General features: G+C 36.8%; 1 protein-coding gene across 8 annotated transcripts in view; it reads right to left on the reverse strand.

Annotated features, from left to right (window-relative positions):
• Positions 1–9,665: 9,665 nt before the first annotated feature.
• BAZ2B (bromodomain adjacent to zinc finger domain 2B) overlaps positions 9,666–24,885 on the reverse strand; it is a 399,198-nt gene continuing 383,978 nt past the window's right edge. For all 8 annotated transcript variants that reach the window (XM_057301418.2, XM_063595387.1, XM_063595392.1 and 5 more), the window contains 4 exons: positions 23,140–23,286; positions 16,239–16,504; positions 15,481–15,624; positions 9,666–11,108 (listed from right to left, as the gene is read on the reverse strand). In XM_057301418.2, coding sequence (XP_057157401.1) covers positions 10,955–11,108; positions 15,481–15,624; positions 16,239–16,504; positions 23,140–23,286 — 711 coding nt within the window. In that variant the 3' untranslated portion in view covers positions 9,666–10,954. The remainder of the gene's footprint in view (positions 11,109–15,480; positions 15,625–16,238; positions 16,505–23,139; positions 23,287–24,885) is intronic.

Raw genomic sequence — 24,885 nt, forward strand, 5'->3', positions numbered from 1 at the left:
TTTTCTTTTTGTATATTGTACTTAAGAAAAAATCCCCAGGGCTTCTGTTTGTTTTTGATATATTTCATTCTCTCTTCATCATACTCATTTTTCCTTCAACATATTTATAATATCTATTTTAAAGTCCTTTCCTCTTAGTTCCATCATCGTTGTCATTTCTGGGTCTGTTTCTCTTGAGTGATTTTTTTCCTGGTTATGGGTCATGTTTTCCTTCATTTCATGTCTAGGTATAGTAATTTTTGATTGAATGGTAAACATATTAAATTTTACTTGTTGAGCGCTGAATTGTGTTGTCTTCTCCAAAGAGTATTGGACTTTGTTCTAGTAGCCTGTTAAGTTACTTGCAGATCATTTTGATCCTTTTGAGGCTTGTTTTTAAACTTCATTAGGGCAGGAGTATAGTAGACTTTTCTCTAGGGCTAATTTAGTCCTACTCTTAAGGTATGACTCTTGGTGTCTCTACTCAATTTCTTGAAAGTTCTATGAAGTTTCTCTACTTGGGCTGGTCAGAACTCAAATGTCTCCCAGCCCTGTGTGAGCTTTGGGGATTGTTTGACTTACAGATCCCTGGTCATTCTTTGCATGGCCTTAGAGAGTTTCACCCTATTGATGTGCAGGTTAGTATTTATCAAGTGTCTCAGGGCAGACTTGATTTCTGGAGCTGTTTCTGTGTAGCCCTCTGTTCTCTGGTATTATAACCTGGAAACACCAGCAACCTCAGCCTTCCTAGACTTTGACCTCTGTCTCCTCAACTCAGTGTGATTTCTGTGCTCTATTTAGAATATATCTCCTCTGCTAAAGTCCAGAAAGTGCCTTCAGAAGAAGCCAGGGAAAACACAAGGCCAGCTTCATTTGTTACACTTATTTTAGGAATTAGAGTCTTGTACTGCCTATAATCTAATGTCTGAACACATTTATTTCATATATTTTCTCCAGTTGCCTGATTGATTACAGTAGGAGGCTTAAAGTTAGACCTAGTTTCTTCCTCATGTACAGAAGCAAAGTTAGCTTTCATTCTTCTTTTTATATTTTCATTCCAAAGCAATGTAACTGTTTCTAAATAAACTAGTATGCATTAATATTTTAAGAATAAACATCCTGGCTGGGCGCAATTGCTCACGCCTATAATCTTGCTACTTTGGGAGGCCGAAGTGGGAGGATTGCTTGAGCCCAGGAGTTCGAGACCAGCCTGGGCAACATGGCAAGACCCCATCTCTTAAAAAAAAAATAGCTAGGTGTGGTGGCATGGGCCTGTGGTCCCAGCTACTCAGGAGGCTGAGGGGAAGATTGCTTGAGTCCAGGAGGTTGAGGCTGCAGTGAGCCATGGTTGCATCAGTACACTCCAGCCTGGGCAACAGAGCAAGACCTTATCTCAAATAAATAAATAAATAAATAAATAAATAAATAAATAAATAAACAAAATGAAAATAAACATCTAGATATTATTCTGTAATGCTATCAGTGCTCAAATCAGTTTTGGAATATTTTGTGGAAAAATGCATTCAACAAATATTTAAGGTCATCAAGAAAATCAGTCATAGCATGTTCTGAGGAATGCTGTTTTTGAAGGCCAAAAACAAATGTTTAAGTCCTAACTCAAGTTTACCAAGCTGGGTGGCAATGAGTATTAGCAGTATTGGTTATTAGTTTTCTTATCTGTAAAATAAGCTGTACCCTAATCTACATAAATGAAGCACGCTTGAGTTGTACAGCATGTAGCCTGAATAACTATGAAGCAGTAGCCCTGGCTATATCAAGATACTTCCATCCGAAAGAAAAGACTCAAATCAAATGGCTTGCACAATAAATTTATTACCTCACCTAGCAAAATGTTCAGATGTAGTGGTGGTTCCAAGGTTAATTTGATGGCTCATGTTATTACCCAAGTCCTTTCTTTCCCCCTCCCGTCCTCACCCCTTTCCTCAGTTACTTTTATCTTCTCTCTGCAGTTATATAATGGATGCAGAAGCTCCAAGCATCATGGCCTCTGACAACCATCTCCAAAGACAAGAGAATATGTCTCTTTGGGGCACAAGTTCTCCACAGGACACTTCTCCAGAAGTCTCCCAGCAGATTTGCTCTCGTCACTACCTAGAATTCTATCACATGCCTTCATTAAGCAATCACTCGCAAGAGGAATGGAATTACTATGGTTGGCTTACTAACAAAGATTCACCCCTGGAATCATATGGCCAACCAGCATCTAAAAAGACTGGAAGGAAGGAGTGAAGATAGACAAGACTGCTACTGAATAGGCAACTGAAGTGTCTATTTATTATATAGATATTTTACATACAAAATATCTATACAATAAAAAACTAACTTAAGTTAGATCTTATATGTGAAGTTAACCTGCATCTCAATCATTATGTAATGTTATATCAATTTTAATCCTTAAATGACATTTTTTAGTAAATTCACCAGTTATATCTACTAGCTAAATTGACCCTCCTTGGTTGTAAAAGATTTTTTAAATGTTTAAAAAGCAAACAATGTACATTTGCTGCAGAGATATTATATACAGATAAGGAAGATGACATTAGTCTTTCCAAATTCTACCAACTAGAGGAAAAAGCTAACATTTAAATACATACATACAACCCCTTCAGAATTTTCTCCATGCTAAGTACAATATATTTTACAGAAATACTCTATGTTCTATACTATAGCCAGCCTTTCAACTTAATTTACTAATATTTACATAGATTTACATAAGTTTTAATGGCTGGGTAGAATCTGTCTTTGTTTCAAAAAAGTCACTTCTGTATTCAAAAGAATTGAGACTTGGCACAATGAAGATAGGAAAGTGCATCACGAATGCTGAATGCAATCTTGAAAAAGCTGTGAAAATATCTGGAGATTAGAAACATGATTAGAATAAGTCTATAGCCTCTCCAGGCCTTTTACTGTCTCCATGCAAATCTGTGTCATGTGAATGCCTCACTCATTTTTAATGGCCTACTAAAGTCACTGAGCTTTCCTTTTACCTCCTACCCAATATCTATTCCCAAATGGGAATAAGCCTTATTTCTCTTTTTCATTCACTAATGAATTTCTCTTCAAAATTCAACCACATTCTTTTGATAGCCACTACCATGATTATTAGGGCTATTTTTACTAAGGGACATAACGAGGAGTCTGTTCAGAGGTAATAAGGATATTCTTTCAAGTCCAGCTTAATACTTAATTTTTAAGAAAGGTTTTATTTTATTTATTTATTTGGGACAGAGCCTCACTCTGTTGCCCAGGCTGGAGTGCAGTGGCACAATTTCAGCTCACTGCAACAACAGTCTCCTGTGTTCAAGTGATTCTCCTGCCTCAGCCTCCCCAGTAGCTGGGACTACAGGTGTGCACTACCATGCCTGGCTAAGTTTTGTATTTTTTAGTAGAGACGGGGTTTTGCCATGTTGGCCAGGCTGGTCTGGAACTCCTGGCCTCAGGTGACCTGCCCACCTTGGCCTCCCAAAGTGCTGGAATTACAGGCGTGAGCCACTGCACCTGGCCAAAAAAGGTTTTAAATTTAAAAAAAATTTAAAGAATGAACTACGCACAATTTATGGTATTCCCATAATGCATTTTTCTTTAGGCATCTAATGAGAACAACCCAGCTAATCTTCATGTGTATGGCTAAGGAAGAGAAACTACAAATTGATATCACATAGTAATTTTGCCACTGCCTTTCCATGGACTTAAATGCTAAGGTGCAAAATTCTTTCCGTGAAGGTCCAGAAGAACCCAATGAGCTTTTTCCTTTCACCTTGGATTTAGCCAACTGCCTATCCAGCACACCTACAAATACTTCTTTTGCTACAGTAACTCATAAATCTGTTAGCTCCAGTCTTACCCAAAACTCTATTTTCTAGGAACTTCTGTATACCTATCTGAGCTTTTCCTTTAGCACCATCAGTCTTTCCAAGTAACCACAGCAAATGCGAATGTTTCATCTCCTGAATATCACTTGCTGAAAGTAAAATTTGGGGCCATTTCTACAGTCTAGAAAGCAGATAGGGTTAAGCTATGTCTACATAAGATAAAAACTACAAAAAGGTAAATGAAAATTAAAGCTGTTCATGTGACTAGAAAAAAATGCTTGATACTGCTCAAGGAAACAAGAGAGGACACAAACAAATGGAAAAACATTCCATGCTCATGGATAGGAAGAATCAATACCGTGAAAATGGCCATACTGCCCAAAGTAATTTATAGATTCAATGCTATCCCCATCAAGCTACCATTGACTTTCTTCACAGAATTAGAAAAAACTACTTTAAATTTCATATGGAACTAAAAAAGAGCCTGTATAGCCAACACAATCCTAAGCAAAAAGAACAAAGCTAGAGGCATCACACTACCTGACTTCAAACTATACTACGAGGCTACAGTAACCAAAACAGCATGGTGCTGGTACCAAAACAGATATATAGACCAATGGAACAGAACAGAGGCCTCAGAAATAATGCCACACATCTACAACCGTCTCATCTTTGACAAACCTGAGAAAAACAAGCAACAGGGAAAGGATTCCCTATTTAATAAATGGTGTTGGGAAAACTGGCTAGCCATATGCAGAAAACTGAAACTTACACCTTATACAAAAATTAACTCAAGATGGATTAAAGACTTAAACGTAAGACCTAAAACGATAAAAACCCTAGAACAAAACCTAGGCAATACCATTCAGGACATAGGCATGGGCAAAGACTTCACGACTAAAACACCAAAAGCAATGGCAGCAAAAGCCAAAATTGACAAATAGGACCTAATTAAACTAAAGAGCTTGTGCACAGCAAAAGAAACTATCATCAGAGTGAACAGGCAACCTACAGAATGGGAGAAGATTTTTGCAATCTAGCCATCTGACAAAGCGCTAGTATCCTGAATCTACAAAGAACTTAAACTAATTTACAAGAAAAAAATAACCCCATCAAAAAGTGGGTAAAGGATATGAACAGACAATTCTCAAGAGAAGACACTGATGCAGCCAACAGGCATGAAAAAAAGCTCATCATCACGGGTCATTAGAGAAATGCAAATCAAAAGCCCAATGAGACACCATCTCACGCCACTTAGAATAGCGATCATTAAAAAGGAAATAACAGATGCTGGAGAGGACGTGGAGAAATAGGAATGCTTTTACACTGTTGGTGGGAGTGTAAGTTTGTTCAATCATTGTGGAAGACAGTGTGGTGATTCCTCAAGGATCTAGAACCAGAAATACTATTTGACCCAGCAATCCCATTACTGAGTATATACCCAAAGGATTATAAATCATTCTACTATAAAGACACATACACACGTATGTTTATTGCAGCACTGTTCACAATAGCAAAGACTTGGAACCAATTCAAATGCCCATCAATGATAGAGTGGACAAAGAAAATGTGGCACATATACACCATGGAATACTATGCGGCCATAAAAAAGGATGAGTTAATGTCCTTTGCAGGGACATGGATGAAGCTGGAAACCATCATTCTCAGCAAACTAACACAGGAACAGAAAACCAAACACTGCACGTTCTCACTCATAAGTGGGAGCTGAACAATGAGAACACACGGACATAGGGAGGGGAACATCACACACCGGTGCCTGTGGGGGGATTGGAGGCTAGGGGAGGGATAGCATTAGGAGGAATACCTAATGTAGATGACGGGTTGATGGGTGCAGCAAACCACCATGGCATGTGTATACCAATGGAACAAACTTGTACATTCTGCACATGTATCTCAGAACTTAAAGTATAATAATAATAATAAATGCTTGATACTTTTCAAAATTCAAAATCTGTAATAAGTTGTTAGGAAAAAATAATCCAAATATTGAGCACTGGTTGGGCAGTAGGGAGAAAGAGCCCTCTTCCATTGATGGTAGGAGGCTAAACTGGTGCAGTCGTCTGGAGAGTAGCATGGCAATATCACGGCAAGTTAAACAAGTACAGACCTAACAACTGGGGCATACTCCCCTGTGTAGATCCAAGAGAAACTCTTACCTCAGGATATTAGTTATCTATTGACGGATAACAAATTACTCAAAACGGAGTGGTTTAAACCAACAATAAACATTTATTATCTCATAGTTTTTGTGGGTCAAGAAATCAGGAGTGGCTTAGCTGGATAGTTCTGGCTCAGGGTTGCTTATGAAGTTTCAGTCGAGATGTTGGCTGGGGCTCCGGTCATCTGAATGTTTAACTTGGGCTGAAGGGTCCACTTCTAAGATGCCTCAGTCACAGGGCTGGTAAGCTGGTGGTAGCTGTTGGCTGCTCCATAGGGCTGGGCTGCTAAAGCATCCTCATAACATAGTGGCTGGTTTTGCCGAGAACAAGGCGGAAGCAGCAGTGTTATTTTATGACTTAGTCTGGGAATTCACAAAGCTATCACTATGCCATATTAGGTTGGTCACAAAGATTAACCCCGACACAATGTGGAAAGGGATTATACATGGGCATGAATACTAGAAGACAAGGGTCACTTGGGGATACCTTGGAAACTGGATTCCATACACAAGTCCATGTATTAAAAAAATCACTGCAGTATTATTTGCAGTGACAATGAGTTGCAGGCAACCTAGGTTTTCATTTCTAGAGAAATTTGTAAGTAAAATGTTGTGTATGCCTCTGATGGAATACCTTATAGCAATCAAAACCAATGAACTAGAGTTACACATTTTTTCAACTCAAAAGAAACAGAAACAAAATTTAAAAACAATAAGATTTATAGCATAATACAACTGATATGTCTAAAAACCACTGTGTGTACATACGTATTTTTCATATTATATAAAGAAACATATTGCTAAATAAATACATAAGTAGTCAACTGGAAAGGCATATTTTAAGTGGTTGTATATGGGGGAAAGTGGAGATGAACTGAAGAATAAAACAAAAAAAGTAACACAGAGGGGCTTTGCAAGAATAATGTAAAGAGTGTGCCATGAATTGAAGAAAGAAATTAATTACCTCAATTATTTGAGGTTTAAAAAAATTCCTTTTTTTGTAGAGTTGTAATGAGGCCAAAGCAAGTCTAAGAGATCTTGTTGAAGCAAGATTCCCAGCAGATAAGATTCTATTCATTTCCCTATTTTTTAAAGTCACATCCCGGTAGAAAGACAATTTTAGTGGCTTGGCTGGGCGCGGTGGCTCACGCCTGTAATCCCAGCACTTCGGGAGGCCACGGGGGCGGATCACGAGGTCAGGAGATCGAGACCATCCTGGCTAACACGGTGAAACCCCGTCTCTACTAAAAATACAAAAATTAGCCGGGCGTGGTGGAGGCCGCCTGTAGTCCCAGCTACTTGGGAGGCTGAGGCAGGAGAATGGCGTGAACCCAGGAGGCAGAGCTTGCAGTGAGCCGAGATTGCACCACTGCACTCCAGCCTGGGTGACAGAGCAAGACTCCATCTTAAAAAACAAAAAGAGAGAAAAGAACATTTTAGTGGCTTATGTCTGTAATCCCAGCACTTTGGGAGGCTGAGGCAGGCAGATCATCTGAGTTTGAGAACAGCCTGGCCAATATAGTGAAACCCCCATCTCTACTGAAAATACAGAAATCAGCCAGGTGTGGTGGCACGTGCTTGTAGTCCCAACTACTCAGGAGGCTGAGGCACAAGAATCACTTGAACCCATGAGGCGGAGGTTGCAGTGAGCTGTGATCACACCACTGCACTCCAGCCTGGGTGACCGAGCAATACTCTGTCTCAAAATAAAATAAAATAAAATAAAATAAAATCCCTCCTTTCTTCTCCTTGTTGAAATAAAATTCTTTTAGCAAGACACAAACCTCTTTCATTTCTCAAATGGAGATATTTGAAAAGCAAATAACCTTGAAAGAGGAAGCTCATAAATTAAATGTACAATTAGGAGTAAATGTCTGATAGCAGATTTCCTTGTTGAGGATGTGTTTAAAGGGAGAAAGCTAAAGGGACAGAATTTTGAATTTCCTTAAAGAATATGGGGATTGAGGGGCTGGAAAAGAGAAGGAGCATGGAGGGGTACATTAAGGTACTAAAGACAGATTAGATCCTTCATAATTCAGATTAAAACTGGTGCTTGTGACAAATTTTATTTTGGAGTTGGAACAAGAAAAAGATCACCTTGCATTTATGGTTAATTTACTTCTTTTGGGTTTTAGGTGTACCTATAGACACATCTTCACCTGTTTAATTTTCACTGTGGTTAACGACTCCAATATTAATTTACTGTCTGCATACTGTTTCAAACTGATGATTATTTTCTGTGTTCAACAGTAGTGGATTGTTTGGTTATCCTTGGTTGGTCACCACTTGAGTGATAATCTAAATCTAAACTTGAAAGTAGGCCAGTTTCTTAATAATTTACAGATTTTAGGACTAAAATGAGGAAGGTTCAGGTGAAAGCCTAATTTATCTTAAGGAAAATATGTTGTATATACTTGCAATTATGTGACAGCAGAGAGAGTTAGGATAATCTTTTTTTTTTTTAATTTGAGGAGAACAATGATACTGGTTTTATTGAGAATAAGCCCAACCAAGGGCACTGGGAGTGCATGAATCACTTACATAACAAGTGATCCACGTATGTATAGTAACCACTGTCATGTGCTCCAACCTCAGCCCTTGTGGGCTCATGCCCACTCAGTGTTTAACAGCTACCTCTGCTGAGTAACAACAATGAAGACACCAGTCCGAAGTAGCCAGTGTTTACCAAGCCTTCCTTTTTTTCCTATTTATTTTTAAAATTATCACTCTCAAAACATTTTGTGTGTGTGTTTAAGTACTTTCTTATTTATGAGCCCCTGAGGCACCAGACATGTTATTATCAAGCCCCTTATATACCATCTAATATAAATTAACATAAGCATATATAATCTCTAAGGCAAAAAAAAAATCATCATGAAGAATCCCCATGGAGCATCAGGCAGTTCTAGAAACACAAAAACCAGACACTTTTATTCACAGTGCTGCCTTCTTCCCTGCTCTACAAAGCATTTTTGCTTAAGCACCAGCCCCTTTAAGGCATCACTGCAATATCTGGTTAACAGAAACTGACATATTTACATAGTAACAGCTGATTTTTCATATAAGTCTTCACAAAGAATCTAGAGATACTGAAAATACTCTGTGGCTTTGAAGCTTTGTGAAGTTAAAAAAATTTTTTGCAAAACATTTCTATATTCTCTCTTCATGATAAAAAGCAGTGGACATTATCTAAGGCCCACTTCAAGGGGCTATAAGCTCCATGAAAGCAAGGCCTGTCTTGTACGCCAATGATTCTCTGGAGTCTGGCGGAGCCCAGCAGGGCAGCAAATTGCATTTCTTGAATTCTTGGAGAAATACATGTCTTATTAGACTAATTTATATATCCGTTTTTCTTCTTGACAACTGAGTTATTTGGCTACCCATAGAGGCATTTTTCAGACCAGAACAAGATCTAATGTATTCTAATATTTTCATCTTGAAAATGTGAAATAAGAAAGAAGACGAGGTTCGGAGAAGTTCACAGACCAGAGAGGCTTACAGGCTACAGAAGTTTGGCCACCTGACTTAAACTCACCCTCTTCCACCCAGCCCAGTGCTCTTTGAACCACACTCTACACACTGTTCCTCCTACAGGTCTCTGTAAAAATCAAATTTAAATTAACTGGCTTTTAAAAAAGAATATATTTTCAGGTACATTAAGAAAAACTAAAAAATTAGTTTGTAAAAGTCTTTTATTGTATCCGTGCCACACATAGTGAAAAATAACACTCCTAAAAAAAGAATGCTACCTTTTCCACAACATTTTATTTTAAATAAAACTTCAAGTACTCTTACATAGGTACAAAAAAAATCTGATCTATTTGCCTCCAACAGGCCACCACAACACACAGTAGATAAAACACAGTGGTTACAAACGTCTTTTAAATTTATTTCTGAGGCAAGGCAAATGGGAGGGAAATGTTTCTATGAAAAAATACTGTGTGCGTAGGAAATTGTCACAATTTTATTCCACATGGATACAAATGATTATACTTTAATTTAGGCCCTGGTGGCTTAAAATTATATAACAAAATAGAAAAATGGAAAACTAATATCCCCTACACCCTGTTTCAAAGGCAGGCACTACCAAGATTAAGGAGACGCCACAGTGTTGGTAGAGGATAATTACTGTACAGACTGTATAGCTATCATTACCTTCAGACGAAAATAAAATGCTACAATCCTCTAAGGCATGAACAATAATGTCTGCAAACAATATATACACATAATACATATTTAAAACAAGACTTAATATAAACAAGAATGAACAGTATATACATGTCAATTTTTTCACTGTTTTGAAATACAATTTAACTACACAAGTGATGCAGCAACATATATATATAAATGTACTTGTAACTCTACAGTAAAGTTTCTTTTTGGTGCTTTTATAGCACATCAGTGTAAACAGTTTAACTTGGCTTTGTTTTATATTTTAAAACATTCCTTGTTGTATTTTCAAGATTTAAAGCAATTTTCTAGTTCTTCCTTTTCACAGAAAACGAAGATTCTGGATGTGGTTTAATCATAAATAATTCATAAAATTAAATACATTCACTAAAAAATAAACTACAAAGTAAAAAAATGAAAAATAGATATTTATTGAGAGGGAAAGGAGAACCATTTCCCACATTAGAGCTCTGGTGTTGAGTATTCAGTGCGATTTGATATATTTTAATTGCTATTGCACTATAACACCCTTTCCTTTGAAAATTCTTTGGGTGTGCTTCCCTGTTCTACCTAAATTAGCTGATAAATCACACAAACCAATAACCGAGGGCCTTGGTTGTTGTAGGAATGAAGCCTTTAAAAATGGTATCATTCTTCTGATACTTTTTTTTTATACTTAAGGAAAAAGAAAGTCATTATGTATGTGCCTTGCACGTTTATGTAAATACAGTTCACATTGCTGGTCTCATTTGTCCTTGTTTAGAAGGAAAAAAATAAAGAGATTATTATAACTTCAGCTCACTTTGAAAGTATCTGTCCATTTTTTTTCAAAATACTTCCTCATATTGTGGCCAGCTCTGCCTATATCAGAATCATCTTCATTAAATGTTTCACAGTTGTCAAAAACAAGCCTGACATCTAGAGCAAAGGTTTCAAGGTTTGGATACCTGAAAGAAAACACATAATTAGAGATTGCGTTCATGGAGTGGATTTGTTTTGTAAACAAATGAAGAGTTAATAAAGGGTAAAAATGAAAGAAAAATGATTAGGATAACTGCATTTAAATTGATATAAAATATATGATATCCTCTTACAAATGGAACATTTAAACATTTTTGTATGTTCTGGAACATACTGGATTTAAAGAACAGGTTAAATGAAAAAATAGGTTTCTCCAAAGATCAAAACATATTTCAACTGGCATTTTCCCCATAACCCAACTCCTGTTTGACCTGTATCACACAATTCTGTCACAGGACCTATCCCACTTGACTAGTTTATTAAGTTCTCTGACCAAATGTATCACTTGCAGAATCCTATTATCCATATTAAAAAATGCTCAGCTGCAGTAGAAATTATGTCAATGCTCCCCATGCAATGATAAAAATTACACTTGTCCTGTAGCTTTTATATACACCCCAAGATATGGTGCTCTGCGTTGTCTTCCCCATTTCCTATTTCTCTTCTCTTCATATGTGCTCTTCTGCCCAAGCAATAGAGTATGATGAACCCAAACAAGCAAAACAAGCATATGCTATCTTTCTACTAGAGGTAACATTATGAGGGTCTGTCTTTCAACAAGAAGCACTGTGGCTTCTGTGCTTTTCTGGCGGGATAAGCCCAATTCTCTTTCTCTGTAGAAAAACAGAAAAGAGAAAAGAAAGGTGAATGAATCTGCAGAAGCTTATTAGTAAGAAGGGAATGGTCATTTCAAACCAACTCAAGCCAGTTCAATACATTTTAAAAGATAGCTTTTAGAAATGCAAATTTTAAGTTAATTCTAACCTATGACAATCTGTATACTAAAATAATGTAACCATTAAAAATATCTCATGAGTGTAAATTAGTACAACCACTATGGAGAACAGTTTGTAGGTTCCTCAAAAAAACTAAAAACAGAGCTACCATGTGATCCAGCAATCCCACAGCTGAGTATATACCCAAAAGAAAGGACATCAGTATATGAAAGAGATATTTGCACTCCTATGTTTGGTGCAGCACTGTTCACAATAGCCAAGGTTTGGAAGCAATCTAAGTGTCCATCAACAGACGAATGGATAAAGAAAACATGGTACTTAAACACAATGGCGCACCATTCAGCCATAAAAAAAGAATGAGATTTTGTCATTTGAAACAACGTGGATCAAACTGGAGGTCATTATATTAAGTGAAATAAGCCAGGCACAGAAACACAAACATCACGTGTTCTCACTTATTTGTGGGATCTAAAAATCAAAACAATTGAGCTCATGGAAACAGAGTAGAAGGATGGTTACCAGAGGCTGGGAACTGCAGTGGGGAGGTGGGGATAGTTAATGGGTACAAAAAAATAGAAGGAATGAATAAGACCTAGTATGTGACAGCACAACAAGGAGACTATAGTCAATCATAGTTTAACTGTACACTTTAAAATAAGCAAAAGAGTAGAAGTGGATTATCTGTAACACAAAGGATAAATGCTTGAGGTGATGAATACCCAGTTTTCCATGATGTGATTATTATGCATTGCATGCCTGTATCTCATGTAGTCCATAAATATATACACCTACTGTGTACCTGCAAAAATTAAAATAAAAATTAAAAAAAGAGAAATACCCTATGAGGCACTGATGCTGTGAGATCTTGTCAAAGTGGAATTCTATTTCTTCGGTGAAATATCTTGTATGACCTTTCACTCGCTTCTTCTGTGTGATAATGAAAGAAATATTTCTCTATGTGTAATGTGCTCACAGAGTTAAGTCAGCCCTTATGTAACCTCATCCATTTTCCTAGGAATTATTTGCTTATTTTTATTGAGGTTAAGAAATTCACATAAAATTAACCATATTAAGGTGGACGGTTCAGTGGCATTTAAGTCACAACACTGTATTATCGTCACCTCTAAAACACTGTCATCACCCTGAAAGGAAACATCATACTCATTAAACAGTTATTCCCCATTCCTCCCTCTTCCCAGTACCTGGCAACCACCAATCTTCTATCTGTCTCTATGGATTTATCTATTCTAGATACTTCATCTAAATGGAATCATACAATCTGTGTGGGAATGATTTTTACAAAATATTTTAAAGTTGATTTGAGAACTACTTCTGCCTTTGTTCCTTACCCTAAGAAAAGGTTAATGATTAACATTAGGGAGAGTGGAGTCCAGGAGAGAATTCTAGGTGAGATTCTAGGTGAAAAAAGTATACAACTCATATGTGTGTCCTTCCTTTATGGGATGGGGCAGCTAATGCAACTCAGAAAAATTCATGTAAGTAGGCCCGCCCCTCCCTCTATTCTAAAAATTTCTAGTTTAAAAATTTGAAATATGGTTTGTGAGTTTTGGTTCCAACTCATTAATTTGGGTTTAATCAAACAACTCAAAGTGGAGAGTTCGAGGAGCTTGAATCCACTGAAATTTTGCTTCCCACACACCTGGCATCACAAACGGGAATACACAGACTGTTTCCTTCTCTCTTTCTCTTCCCCTGTGACTTCCTCCATTCACTGGGACTCATTTTTCAAAGGAGCTCTGATTTTGTAGCTTTTTTTTTTTTTTTTTGAGACAGTCTCACTCTGTTGCCCAGGCTGGAGTGCAGTGGTGAGGTAACTCACTGCAACCTGCACCTCCAGTTTCAAGTGATTCTTGTGCCTCATCCCTGAGTAGCTGGGACTACAGGCATACACCACCATGCCCAGCTAATTTTTGTACTTTTAGTAGAGATGAGATTTCACCATATTGGCCAGGCTGGTCTTGAACTCCTGACTTTAAGTGATCCATCTGCCTCCACCTCCCAAAGTGCTGGGATTACAGGCGTGAGCTACCTTGCCTGGCCCATGTGATTTTGTAGCATTTTTTTGTTATATATATTTCTAAGCCTATTTGTTTTAGGAATTTTGAGGTTTACGTTAATCTTTTGTCCAGGAATTGGAAGATCATGGAAGTTAAAATCAAGAGTTAATTTAAATACTAGTAAAGTCTTCATGTGTAATTCTTTTTCTTGGCCATGTTAGTTATAAATTTCATTGTGCCATCTACCTAGACAACTATTTTGATAGAACAGACAAAAGAGGCTGGGTGAGGTGGCTCACGCCTGTAATCCCAGCACTTTAGGAGGTGGAGGTGGGCGGATCACCTGAGGTCAGGAGTTCGAGACCAGCCTGGCTAACATGGTGAAACCCTGTTTATACTAAAAATACAAAAAATTAGCCAGGCATGGTGGCGTGCACCTGTAATCCCAGCTACTTGGGAGGCTGAGGCAGGAGAATCACTTGAACCCGGGAGGCGGAGGTTGCAGTGAGCCAAGATGCACCACTGCACTCCAGCTTGGGCAACAAAACTGAAACTCTCTCAAAAAAAAAAAAAAAAGAACAAACAAAAGAACTAGTCCATATCTAGGTAACAGTGTTTGCATATTGGAACCAATCAGTACCAATCAATCATTTAAATGCTTCCTTAATTTAGGCAGATCCCTTCTGTAATTAAAAAATAATAAAACAAAACAGACATAAACCTTTGGACGGCTGTTATTTCATCCTCCAAAGAAATAAATTCGTCATTTGGTCAATCTAGTAAATCAGTTGATATATGTGAGGGATGCTGATCATTATAAGTTCTATTTAACTCTTCTAAATTGAATATAAATCATAGAGAACAGTTATTTTCACCAAAAGAATGTATAGGAAGAACTAAATAATATACTGGATAATAACAATGTAATTAAAATATATATTGTATGAGTATCAGGAAAGCCTCCCAAAGTAAGTAACTTTATTCTTGGAATAGGATTGCAAAGAGAATATGGTAGAGAAGAGCAAATAAGCTTTCTCTCCCGCATTTAATAAATGGAATTTTGGTATTCTCCAATAACTCACATTAAAGCTCTTAATATGTAAAGCTTCCAAAGATCTTCTATTTCTACATTGTGATAATCTAACAATATTTGAGTCAATTTTTGTTAAATCCATATGACGTGTGGTTGATACTCCATGGATGCAAAATACAAATTCCGGCTTATATGTTACTTACTTTGGGAGGCTCTCCTGATACTTTTCCTTACCTTCAGCTTGGGTTTGTGGTGCTCTTTCAATGTCAAAAGCAGGTTTATTACACGGGTTTTTAATTTCTTAAATAATTTTAGTTGGTTTCTCTTCTATACTATTCTACTCTAACCAAATACACACACACACACACACACACACACACACACACACACCTGCCTCAAAGGCAGGGCCTATATCTTGCTGTTAATTAAAATATCTTTGGCTCACTAAAAATATGCCTAGCATATATCAGGTATTCAATAAATATTTAGTGAACTGAAATGATTTACTTACTGTCCACCACTTAGTTTCTCTCTAATTGTGGAAAAATCCATAGGCTTCTTAATAACTTTCTTATAACCAGGAACAAGTTTCAAGTTTACAGGAAGTAGAAAAGGCCATGCATCCTCATGAGTTTCCATTTCAGTCAGAATCATACTAAAGAAAATAATGTTTGAAATCAGTATCCATACTTTACAACTGTCTTATTTTTTAATTAAAAAAGCTTTCAGTTATTATACATATGATATATATATATATATATATACGAGATAGGGTCTTGCTCTATCTCCCAGACTGGAGCACAGTGGCACCATCTCGGCTCACTACAACCCCTGCCTCCCGGGTTCAAGTGATTCTCCTGCCTCAGCCCCTCGAGTAGCTGGGATTATGGGTGCACGCCACTATACCCAGCTAATTTTTGTATTTTTAGTAGAGACAAGGTTTCACCATGTTGGCCAGGCTGGTCTTGAACTCCTGACCTCAGGTGACCCACCTGTCTTGACCTCTCAAAGTGCTGGGATTTCAGGTGTGAGCCACTGTGCCAGGCCCAATTATAATCTTTCAAATAAAAACTCAATGCAAATTAACATTAAAAGAAGATAAAGGAATACATTTACTATACTTTTACTTATATATTTTCTTAACATTTATGCTTTACATTTTTTTATTTACATAAATTATCAGAAACAAAGCTTTAATATGGTAAAAGGTTTCTAAACAAATAAAATGGGACATTATAAATATACAGTGCATGAAAACGGAAATAATACCTGCAAAGAGCTAGGTCCTTGGAGTCATCTCTTTTAGGTTTCTTAACTGAAGTAAAACTTTCTTGTTTTGACAAGTTAATAGAAGTGTTTTCCTCCATTTTTCTTTTCTTGAGGTCTTTGTTTCCTCTTTTTAGTGAACTACTTGTAGATGCAGAGTCTTCATCTTCAGTATCTCCTGTTAAAGTTACCTTCTTGCCTTTCTTTGACTCATTAGTCTTTTTTCCTTTGACATGAAGTTTTTTGATTTTTAGAGTTTGACCACTTGCCTTTAATTAAAAAAAAAAGTAAATGAGTTGTAAGAAAGTGACTGTCTACAGACCTATTATTTTAAATTATGAAAGTCTGACAGGACAAATAAGTAAAAAGAATAACTCTGATCTAGAATGTTGATAACTATTATTCTTAAGAAAGATCTGTGTATTTTTTCCTCTCATAATATAAGGATAAAATCTAATAAAACATGAAAAGTCTATTCATCTTAAGAATTCTTAAAACTTGAAGATGCTAATCTCATGGTAATTCATCTACAGAAGGTGTCTGTAGTATTCTTTCAGTCTAGGTCACTACTTGAATGAGTTTAAAGATACAAAAGAATTCTCTTTTGGAGCACAACAGAATTAGGAACAAAGATGAATATAAATGAAAATATAGAGATTGTTAATAAGAAAGTTGAAGAGGTAATAAAAAGCCAGGCCAAAAAATGAAAAAGAGCTAAGGAAGTGTCAAATAGAGAAGTCCAAGTGATCAAATCTACTAGAAATTGATTTGATTTTTTTTCCTGGATAAAAGATAACAGGTATTTGCAATAAGAAGAGAGTTCCACAAACTTGTGGTTCCCAGGTGTGAACAAAGCAGTGGTGAAAGATGGGGCAAAAAGATGTCTGTTTTTGAGAAAAACAACATAGAAAGAAATGACATAAAGGACATTATACTTGGAATCGAAGGATATGAATTCCAGCTATGGCTCTGCTACTAAACTTTAAGCAAAAATATTTGTGAGGCCCTGTTTTCTCACTTAAAAAATAAGGATGACAAGCCACATACTTGCTAAAGTCATTCTAGCTCTAGAATTACATGCAAAAAAGAACTCTCAACATGGTCTTATGCAATATAACTACAAATTGCAGGCAGCACACTGATGCAACAAGAAGGGTGCCCCACCCTGTATTCATAGAGAAAAAAAAAATCTGCCTTTTGAGAGTTAAATGTTATAATAAATATAATAGATCATGAAAGAAAGATACGTAAACTTCCGGCAACGTATGGCTTTTATTTTTATTTTCCAAATATGTGGTACACACCGAACACTTTTAGAAAACTACTATTCCCTTAACCAGATTGTTAAGAAATCCTAGACTGCAAAGTCACATAATCAGTGTAGCAATAATTTAAAGTTGGCTGCAATCTTTCTTTTTTTTTTTTTTTTTGAGGTAGTCTCGCTCTGTTGCCCAGGCTGGGAGTGCAGTGGTACAATCATGGCTTACTGCAGCCTCAACCTCCCGGGCTCAAGACATCCTCCCATATCAGCCACCCGAGTAGCTGGGGCTACGAGTGTGAGCCACCATGCCTGGCTAATAAAGGTGGTTGTATTCTTAAAATTGGCTGAAAAACAGTCCTTTGGAGTATTTCATAGCATTGTCTTTGAGGATTTCATGACCCCTGCCAGTACATTACTTAAAAACGCTCTTAAGCAGTTAAAATTATTTGTTTCTTTATTGGCAGGTTAAAGTATAGTTAAGGAGATATTTTAATTGACTAAATAAGGCAAACCATAAATCCAACACTTTCACCATATCATATCAAAGAATCACAACCCCTGTCACTAACTGAAATAATAATATGTTTTATTTAGTCTCCTCTCCATTTAGTTATTTATATTCATTAAAATCTGATTATTTTGGGTTTTTATATTACACTGAACTTTTATTCTGAATCTCTAAAATCATTAAAAAGGGGAACTTAATATAATGAGGAAAAAGTCCATTTAATGACAAGTTAGATTAAATAGCTGTGTTACTTAAAACAGAGCTGGAATTATGAATAGTGGGCCAAAACATTTAGTTTCTATTTGAACTAAAATATTATTTGGGATAATTTTCTAACAAATTAATATTCACAATAAGAAAATATGAAATTGGGCCAGGTGCGGTAACTCACGCCTGTAATCCCAGCGCTTTGGGAGGCCCAATGGGGGCGGATCGCCTGAGGTCAGGAGTTTGAGACCAGCTTGGCCAACATGGTGAAACCCCGTCTCTACGAAAAATACAAAAATTGGCTGGGTGTGGTGGTGCACACCTGTAATCTCAGCTACTTAGGAGGTTGAGGCACAAGAATCACTTGAACCTAGGAGGTGGAGGTTGCAGTGAGCTGAGATCACACCACTGCACTCCAGCCTGGGTGATGGAATGAGACTCAGCCTCAAAACAAAAAAAAAAAAAAAAAAAAAAAGAAAGTATGAAATTGAAATCACAGAATCAAAAAACTTGTGATTTTTTAAAGACAAAAAATGATGTGTGTCAGCTGATGATCTCATTAGATAGTGCACCTACACATACTTTAAAAGCAAACTTTTATCAAGTTACTCTGTTACCTGATTACTTTGCTCTTGGGCAGGGCATCCCCCCAACCCCCATCACCTTTTCTTGGCTAGAGTACAAATTCAAAGAGGAACTTAGTGGGTCTTAAGCAAAACTTATCAGATTTCATGAACAATGGTACATATCTTTCTAGTTTATATATTGATAGAAGTCACGAACTGGTGGCTCACAGGCTCCAAACAGGCCACAGAATGTATTTGGTTCATATAATGCTTGTAAAAATTCTGAATTTGTTTCCAATATTTAATATTTGGGAGGACATAAAAATCCATAGTCTTGACTTCCCTTGAAATATTAGTGGGTTCTGGAACATGGGGCCCACATTCCTACATGGCAACAATTGGGTGGAGTTGAGCTTTGACTATTAAATTTAAATAGGGCCGTGACTCCCCTGTTTGCCACAGTGCCCATGAGGGGTCCAATGAACTCTTTCATGTCATTTACTTGGCTTTTGTAGGCACTGAAGTTTGAAATGTCTAATATGTGAGTTTGTGTGTGTATGTGTGTGTGTATCTAAGAGTGTATATTCATATAATTGGCCCTCCATATCTGCAGGTTCTACATCTGTGGATTCAACCAGCTGCAGATGGAAAATATAAAACAAAGGCCGGGCACAGTGGCTCATGCCTGTAATCCCAGCACTTTGGGAGGCCGAGGCAGGCAGATAACTTGAGGTTAGGAGTTCGAGACCAGCTTGGCCAACATGGCAAAACCCCATCTCTACTAAAAATACAAAAGTTAACCAGGCATTGTGGAGCACGCCTGTAATCTCAGCTACTCAGGAGGCTGAGGCAGGAGAATCGCTTGAACCCGGGAGGTGGAGGTTGCAGCAGTGAGCCAAGATCGTGCCACTGCACTCCAGCCTGGGCAACAGAGTGAGACTCTGTCTTAATAGGAAAAAAAAAAAAAAAAAAAAAAGAAAATATAAAGCAAAAAATCCAACCCCCTCATAACAAAATAACAATTAAAAAATAATAAATAAAAAACAATATAGTCTAACAACTATTTGCATAGCATTTATTGGGTATTTATTGCATAGTTTTATTGGGTATTATAAATAATCTAGAGATGACTTAAAGTATACAGGAGGATGTGTGTAGGTTATATGCAAATAATATTCCATTTTATATAAGGAACTTGAGCATCTGTGACTCTGGTATCCATGGTGGATCCTGGAGCTAATCTCTTGCAGATTTGCAGATACTGGGGTATAGCTATGTTGTATATATATGCACACACACACAAACACATACACATCTTTTCAATTCTGTGATCCTGTGATCACATATATACATACATACACACACACATACACGCAGAGTAAAAACAGTTAATCAGGATAATGTATGCAGAAAAAGCCACTTGAGAGCAAGGTGTATGTATAGTATAAATATTTTTAAATAACTATGAATTAAATTGAAAGATACTTTAAAAACCTTAACTCTTCATTATATATCAAAATCAATGTTTAGAGTTTTACTGTTGTAAGAAATATCTAGTTCACTACATTTAAAAAACAAAAAAAGCAGAAGCTTAGAAAGCTGTATTCACATAGAAGGGCTTGAATGAGATTACAGATCTTATGTCTCCAAGTTTACTGCTTGAATGGTAGATAGCTAGGATACTAATTTAAGAAAATTTATTGAAAACAAATGTCCAATGACCTACCAGGTGATACTCCCAAGACCAAAAACACTAATCTGTTAGTAATTCATAGAGTATTAGAGAAACTTTCTATAACTTAAGTTATGAAGTTATAAGATAATTTTATGTACATCAGTGAAGACTGCTGTTAAGTAATATTTAACTATGTATGACAAAAATGATCAATGAGAATAATCAAAATAATCAAAAAATGACTATTAGTGAATATGATGCCATGTAAGACCACTTGCTATCTTGTGAAATATAGTCTAAAATATAAAGTACTAAAATAAACATTTCACAGAACTATAAAGTTATAAAAACTTTCACATTTATGACCTTATTTGATCTTCACAAATTCCCACAAAGCAGATACTATCCCATTTTACAAATGATAACCTCGAGGCAAAAAAAGCACTCCCATGTTTACAGATCAGGAAGGTGGGGAGAAATCGATGAAGATTTGAGAAGAAGCAAAGACTGGAAAGAAAACCAGGAGAGTATGGTATCCTAGAAGTCAAGTGAAAATCAATGTTTCAAAGAGGAGAGAGCGTTCAGTTCTATCAAATGTAATAGGTCAGATGACATAGGCACTGATCACTGGAGTGAGAAATGTGAATGCTGTTTGTGGTCACGATAAGAGCACTTTTGGAGAAGCTGTGGAGGTGAAAATCTATAGTGAGTTCAAGAGTGAATCAGGGCCAAGTGTGGTGTCTCACACCTGTAATCCCAGACTTCGGAGGCTGTAGTGCGAGGATCAGCTGAGCCCAGGAGTTTGAGACCAGCCTGGGCACATAGCGAGAACCCATCTCTACAAAATTAAAAAAAAAATAGCCAGGCATAGTGGCACAGGCCTGTAGTCCCTGCTGCTTGGGAGGCTGAGGTGAGAGGATAACTTGAACCTGGGGGACTCAAGACTGCAATAAACCGTGATAGTGTCACTGCATTCCAGCCAAGGCAACAGATCAAGATTCTGTCTTAAAAAACAAAGAGTGAACCAGAGGAGAGATATTAGATAGAACCAGAACAAAAAATTTTCCAAGTGTTTTTCTGTAAATGGAAGGAAAAAATGGAGGAACTGGATCAAGGGAGAAGTGAGGATAGAAGAGGGTTTTTGTTTAGTTTTCTTAAGATGGGAGAGATAGCAGCACATCAGTAGGCTAAAGAGAGGAACCCAGTGGAGAAGGAGAAATTGGTGATGCAGGAGAAGGGAGAACTGCTGGAATAATATTCCCAAGGAGGTAAGAATGGATGGGATCTGAGGCACAAGTGGGAAAAATCGCTTAGTTAGGAGTTCATGTCAACAGCAGAGAAGGTAAGGTATGTGAGCCCGGATGCAGAAGGACAGCAGATGTGCTGGCAAGATGTGATATTTTCTTCCAATGACTTCCATTTTCTCAGTTGAATGACAATAAATTGAGAATGAAGATGGAGGAGGCAGAGCTAGAGATAAATTATTGACATCATTAAAGGCCTCTAACACCTTATTTATTTATTTATTAATTTAGAGATGGAGTCTCACTCTGTCACTCAGGCTGGAGTGCAGTGGCATGATCTGGGTTCACTGCAACCTCCACCTCTGAGGTTCAAGCAGTTCTCCTGCCTGAGCCCCCCAAATAGTTGGGACTACAGGCATGTGCCACCGCTAATTTTTGCCTGGCTAAAATTTTGTATTTTTAGTAGAGATGGGGTTTTGCCATGTTGGCCAGGCTGGTCTTGCTCTCCTGGCCTCAAGTGATCTGCTCGCCTCGGCCTCCCAAAGTGCTTGAATTACAGGTGTGAGCCAACATACCCAGGCCTTAAAGCCTTGAATTTAAAGGCTGAGTATTACACAGCTATATTCAGATACAAAGGTATAGGTGCTAGAGAAATCAGAGAATTGTATTAACCAGAATAACGGTTTTACCAAGGGCAGGGGCAGGCAAAGGACCTAATGGTGGAAGCAATGATTGGGATAATGGGATAATGACACATAAGACAGAATAGGAGGAAAGAGAGGACATGAAGTGGGAGAGCAACAGTGAAAAGTCTTAAGACAAACCGAAAGTCCTGGTGAGATCCAAGGATTGTTGGAGTTGAAGTGCTACAGGGAGTGAACTGGAAGGGAAGAAAGGAGGTGGACAGATGGATGTTTGAAGTGAGTTTATGGAGAGGCGGTAGTTAAAAATTAGGTTAAGAGATTGTTAACAATTAGCTTACTGTTAATAATTAGGTTAAGAGATTAAACATGGGAGAAAGTAACTGAGGTAGGGAATACCTAGAGTCTGCCTTCAAAAATAAACACCATAAAATTCTGCATTTTGATCTAGTAATTAAAAAGTTGTTTGGAGCCAGGTGCAGTGGCTTGCATTTGTAATTCCAGTGACTTGGCAGGCTGAGGTAGGAAGATTGCTTGAGGCCAGGGATGAGACCACTGCAGGCAACATAGCAAGACCCTATCTCTCTCTCAAAAAAAAAAAAATTAGCTGGGTGCAGTGCACACCTGTAGTCTCAGCTACTCAAGAGATTGAGGCCAGAGGATAGCTTGAGCCCAGGAGTTTTAGGCTGTAGTGGGCTATGATCATACCACTGCACTCCAGCCTGGGCAACTGAGACCATGTATTAAAAACATAATAAAAAGATAAAATAAAATGAAAAGTTTAGTTTTAGATTGGTCTTACCTTAGCAATGCAAGCTGGACAAAACCAGTCTCCATCTGGGATTGTTGTAATCTTGGGTCTATGGCAGTAGGTATGACAGCCTTTGTCACAGCCATCACAAAGAAGAAGCAGTTCTTCATTATCTCCCTTTCGACAGATTTGGCAGTACTATAATACATGAAAAATCATTTAAAATTAACGCTCTGCCATGAATAATAGTTATTGGGATGTTAAACACACCATAATTCCTAATTTATATTAGTAATGAACATTCCGCTTGCTTACAAATATACAGTAGCCATACACATCTATGTATCTTTCGTTACACAGATTTGGACCACATGACGGGTGAGCAGTTCTATTGGGGTAAATGCACATTTCAAGTACACTGCAAAGAACAAAGCTAGAGGCAGAATGCCTTGCACACACTTCAGAAGCATGTACACATTAACATATGAAATAATTAACATGACATTAGAGCACATAAAGCAATGAATAGCTTTAATACATGGTGTTTTATTTGTTTAATGTGCTTCATCTTTTGCTTATCTTAGCATCCTCATGATATCCTGAGAAAGAAATAAGAGTTAGAGTATTTTTTAAAATCAAAATTAGAAAACTTGTATTAGTATCATAATTATGTATAATAAAAAGATAACCCTAGATTTTTGACTAATTCATCTATATATTGTGATAGATTGGAAAATGTGTTCAAACCAGGAAACTTTGAAAATCAACCCAAATCAAACATGTGTCACAAGTGCAGAAAATGGATCCTACAAAATGGTTTCTAAGGAAAAAAGATACAATACATGTAAGAAGTTAAGAGGTCATTATTTATTTTTTTAGAATTAAAAATAAAACTAGTTGTTTTCTACTGAAAATTTTCTAATATAATTAAAGACTTTAAATCTGCAAAAAGAAGACTTTTTCCATGTACACATATTCTGTACAGTAAGTTTTACAAAGGAAAGAAGAAAAGTTAGACAAGTAAAAACTTCCAAGATGGCTTTAAAAGACAGTAAGCATTAACACTGTTTTTTGACATCTAGTTCATACTCCAGTCACAAAAAAAAAGTCCTGCAGTCCATATTTTTAAAAATGAAAACATTTAACCAGAAATCATTTAAACTACTTTAAAGTTAGGTATTTATACGCTCTTAAAAACAAAATAGCTTAACTGTTCAAACTTACTTTAATTTTCAATGCAACATTATATCTTAGTCTGGGAAAGTCTAAAATGGTCTTCTTATAACTTAGTATGTATACCAATGACAGTTGTAGAATCTTATCAAAACAGCAGACACACTATTCAAGTTAACAAATGTTTATCAAATGTATATACTATATATTTCATATTAACATTGGCGTGGTTACCAAGGGCAAAAGCAGCAGTTTAACATTCCAATACTCAGTACCTATTTTTTGACCTTTCCTAACATCACCATCACTGAATACCTTAAGATGGTGTTGTTTCTCCATATTTGAGTTACATCGTTAAAACTTCTATTGTAAAAGTATTCACTGAGAAATAACAATTGCAAGGTTATATGTATATCCCTGTAACAACACAATTTAAAAATCAGATTCATGAACATAAGTAAATACTCATTGTTTTCTCTACTAGGCAACTATAAATGCTACAAGATCTGTCTTACATCTCACACTTAGGATTTAAAAATAAAATTATTTCCTGATACTTTTAAAGAAAGGGTGACAGATATCAAACTCATAACAATTTTGAAAAATTATAGGAATAGCTCACAA

The sequence above is a fragment of the Pan paniscus genome, chromosome 13 (genome assembly GCF_029289425.2).
Source record: "Pan paniscus chromosome 13, NHGRI_mPanPan1-v2.0_pri, whole genome shotgun sequence".
Classification (NCBI taxonomy): domain Eukaryota; kingdom Metazoa; phylum Chordata; class Mammalia; order Primates; family Hominidae; genus Pan; species Pan paniscus.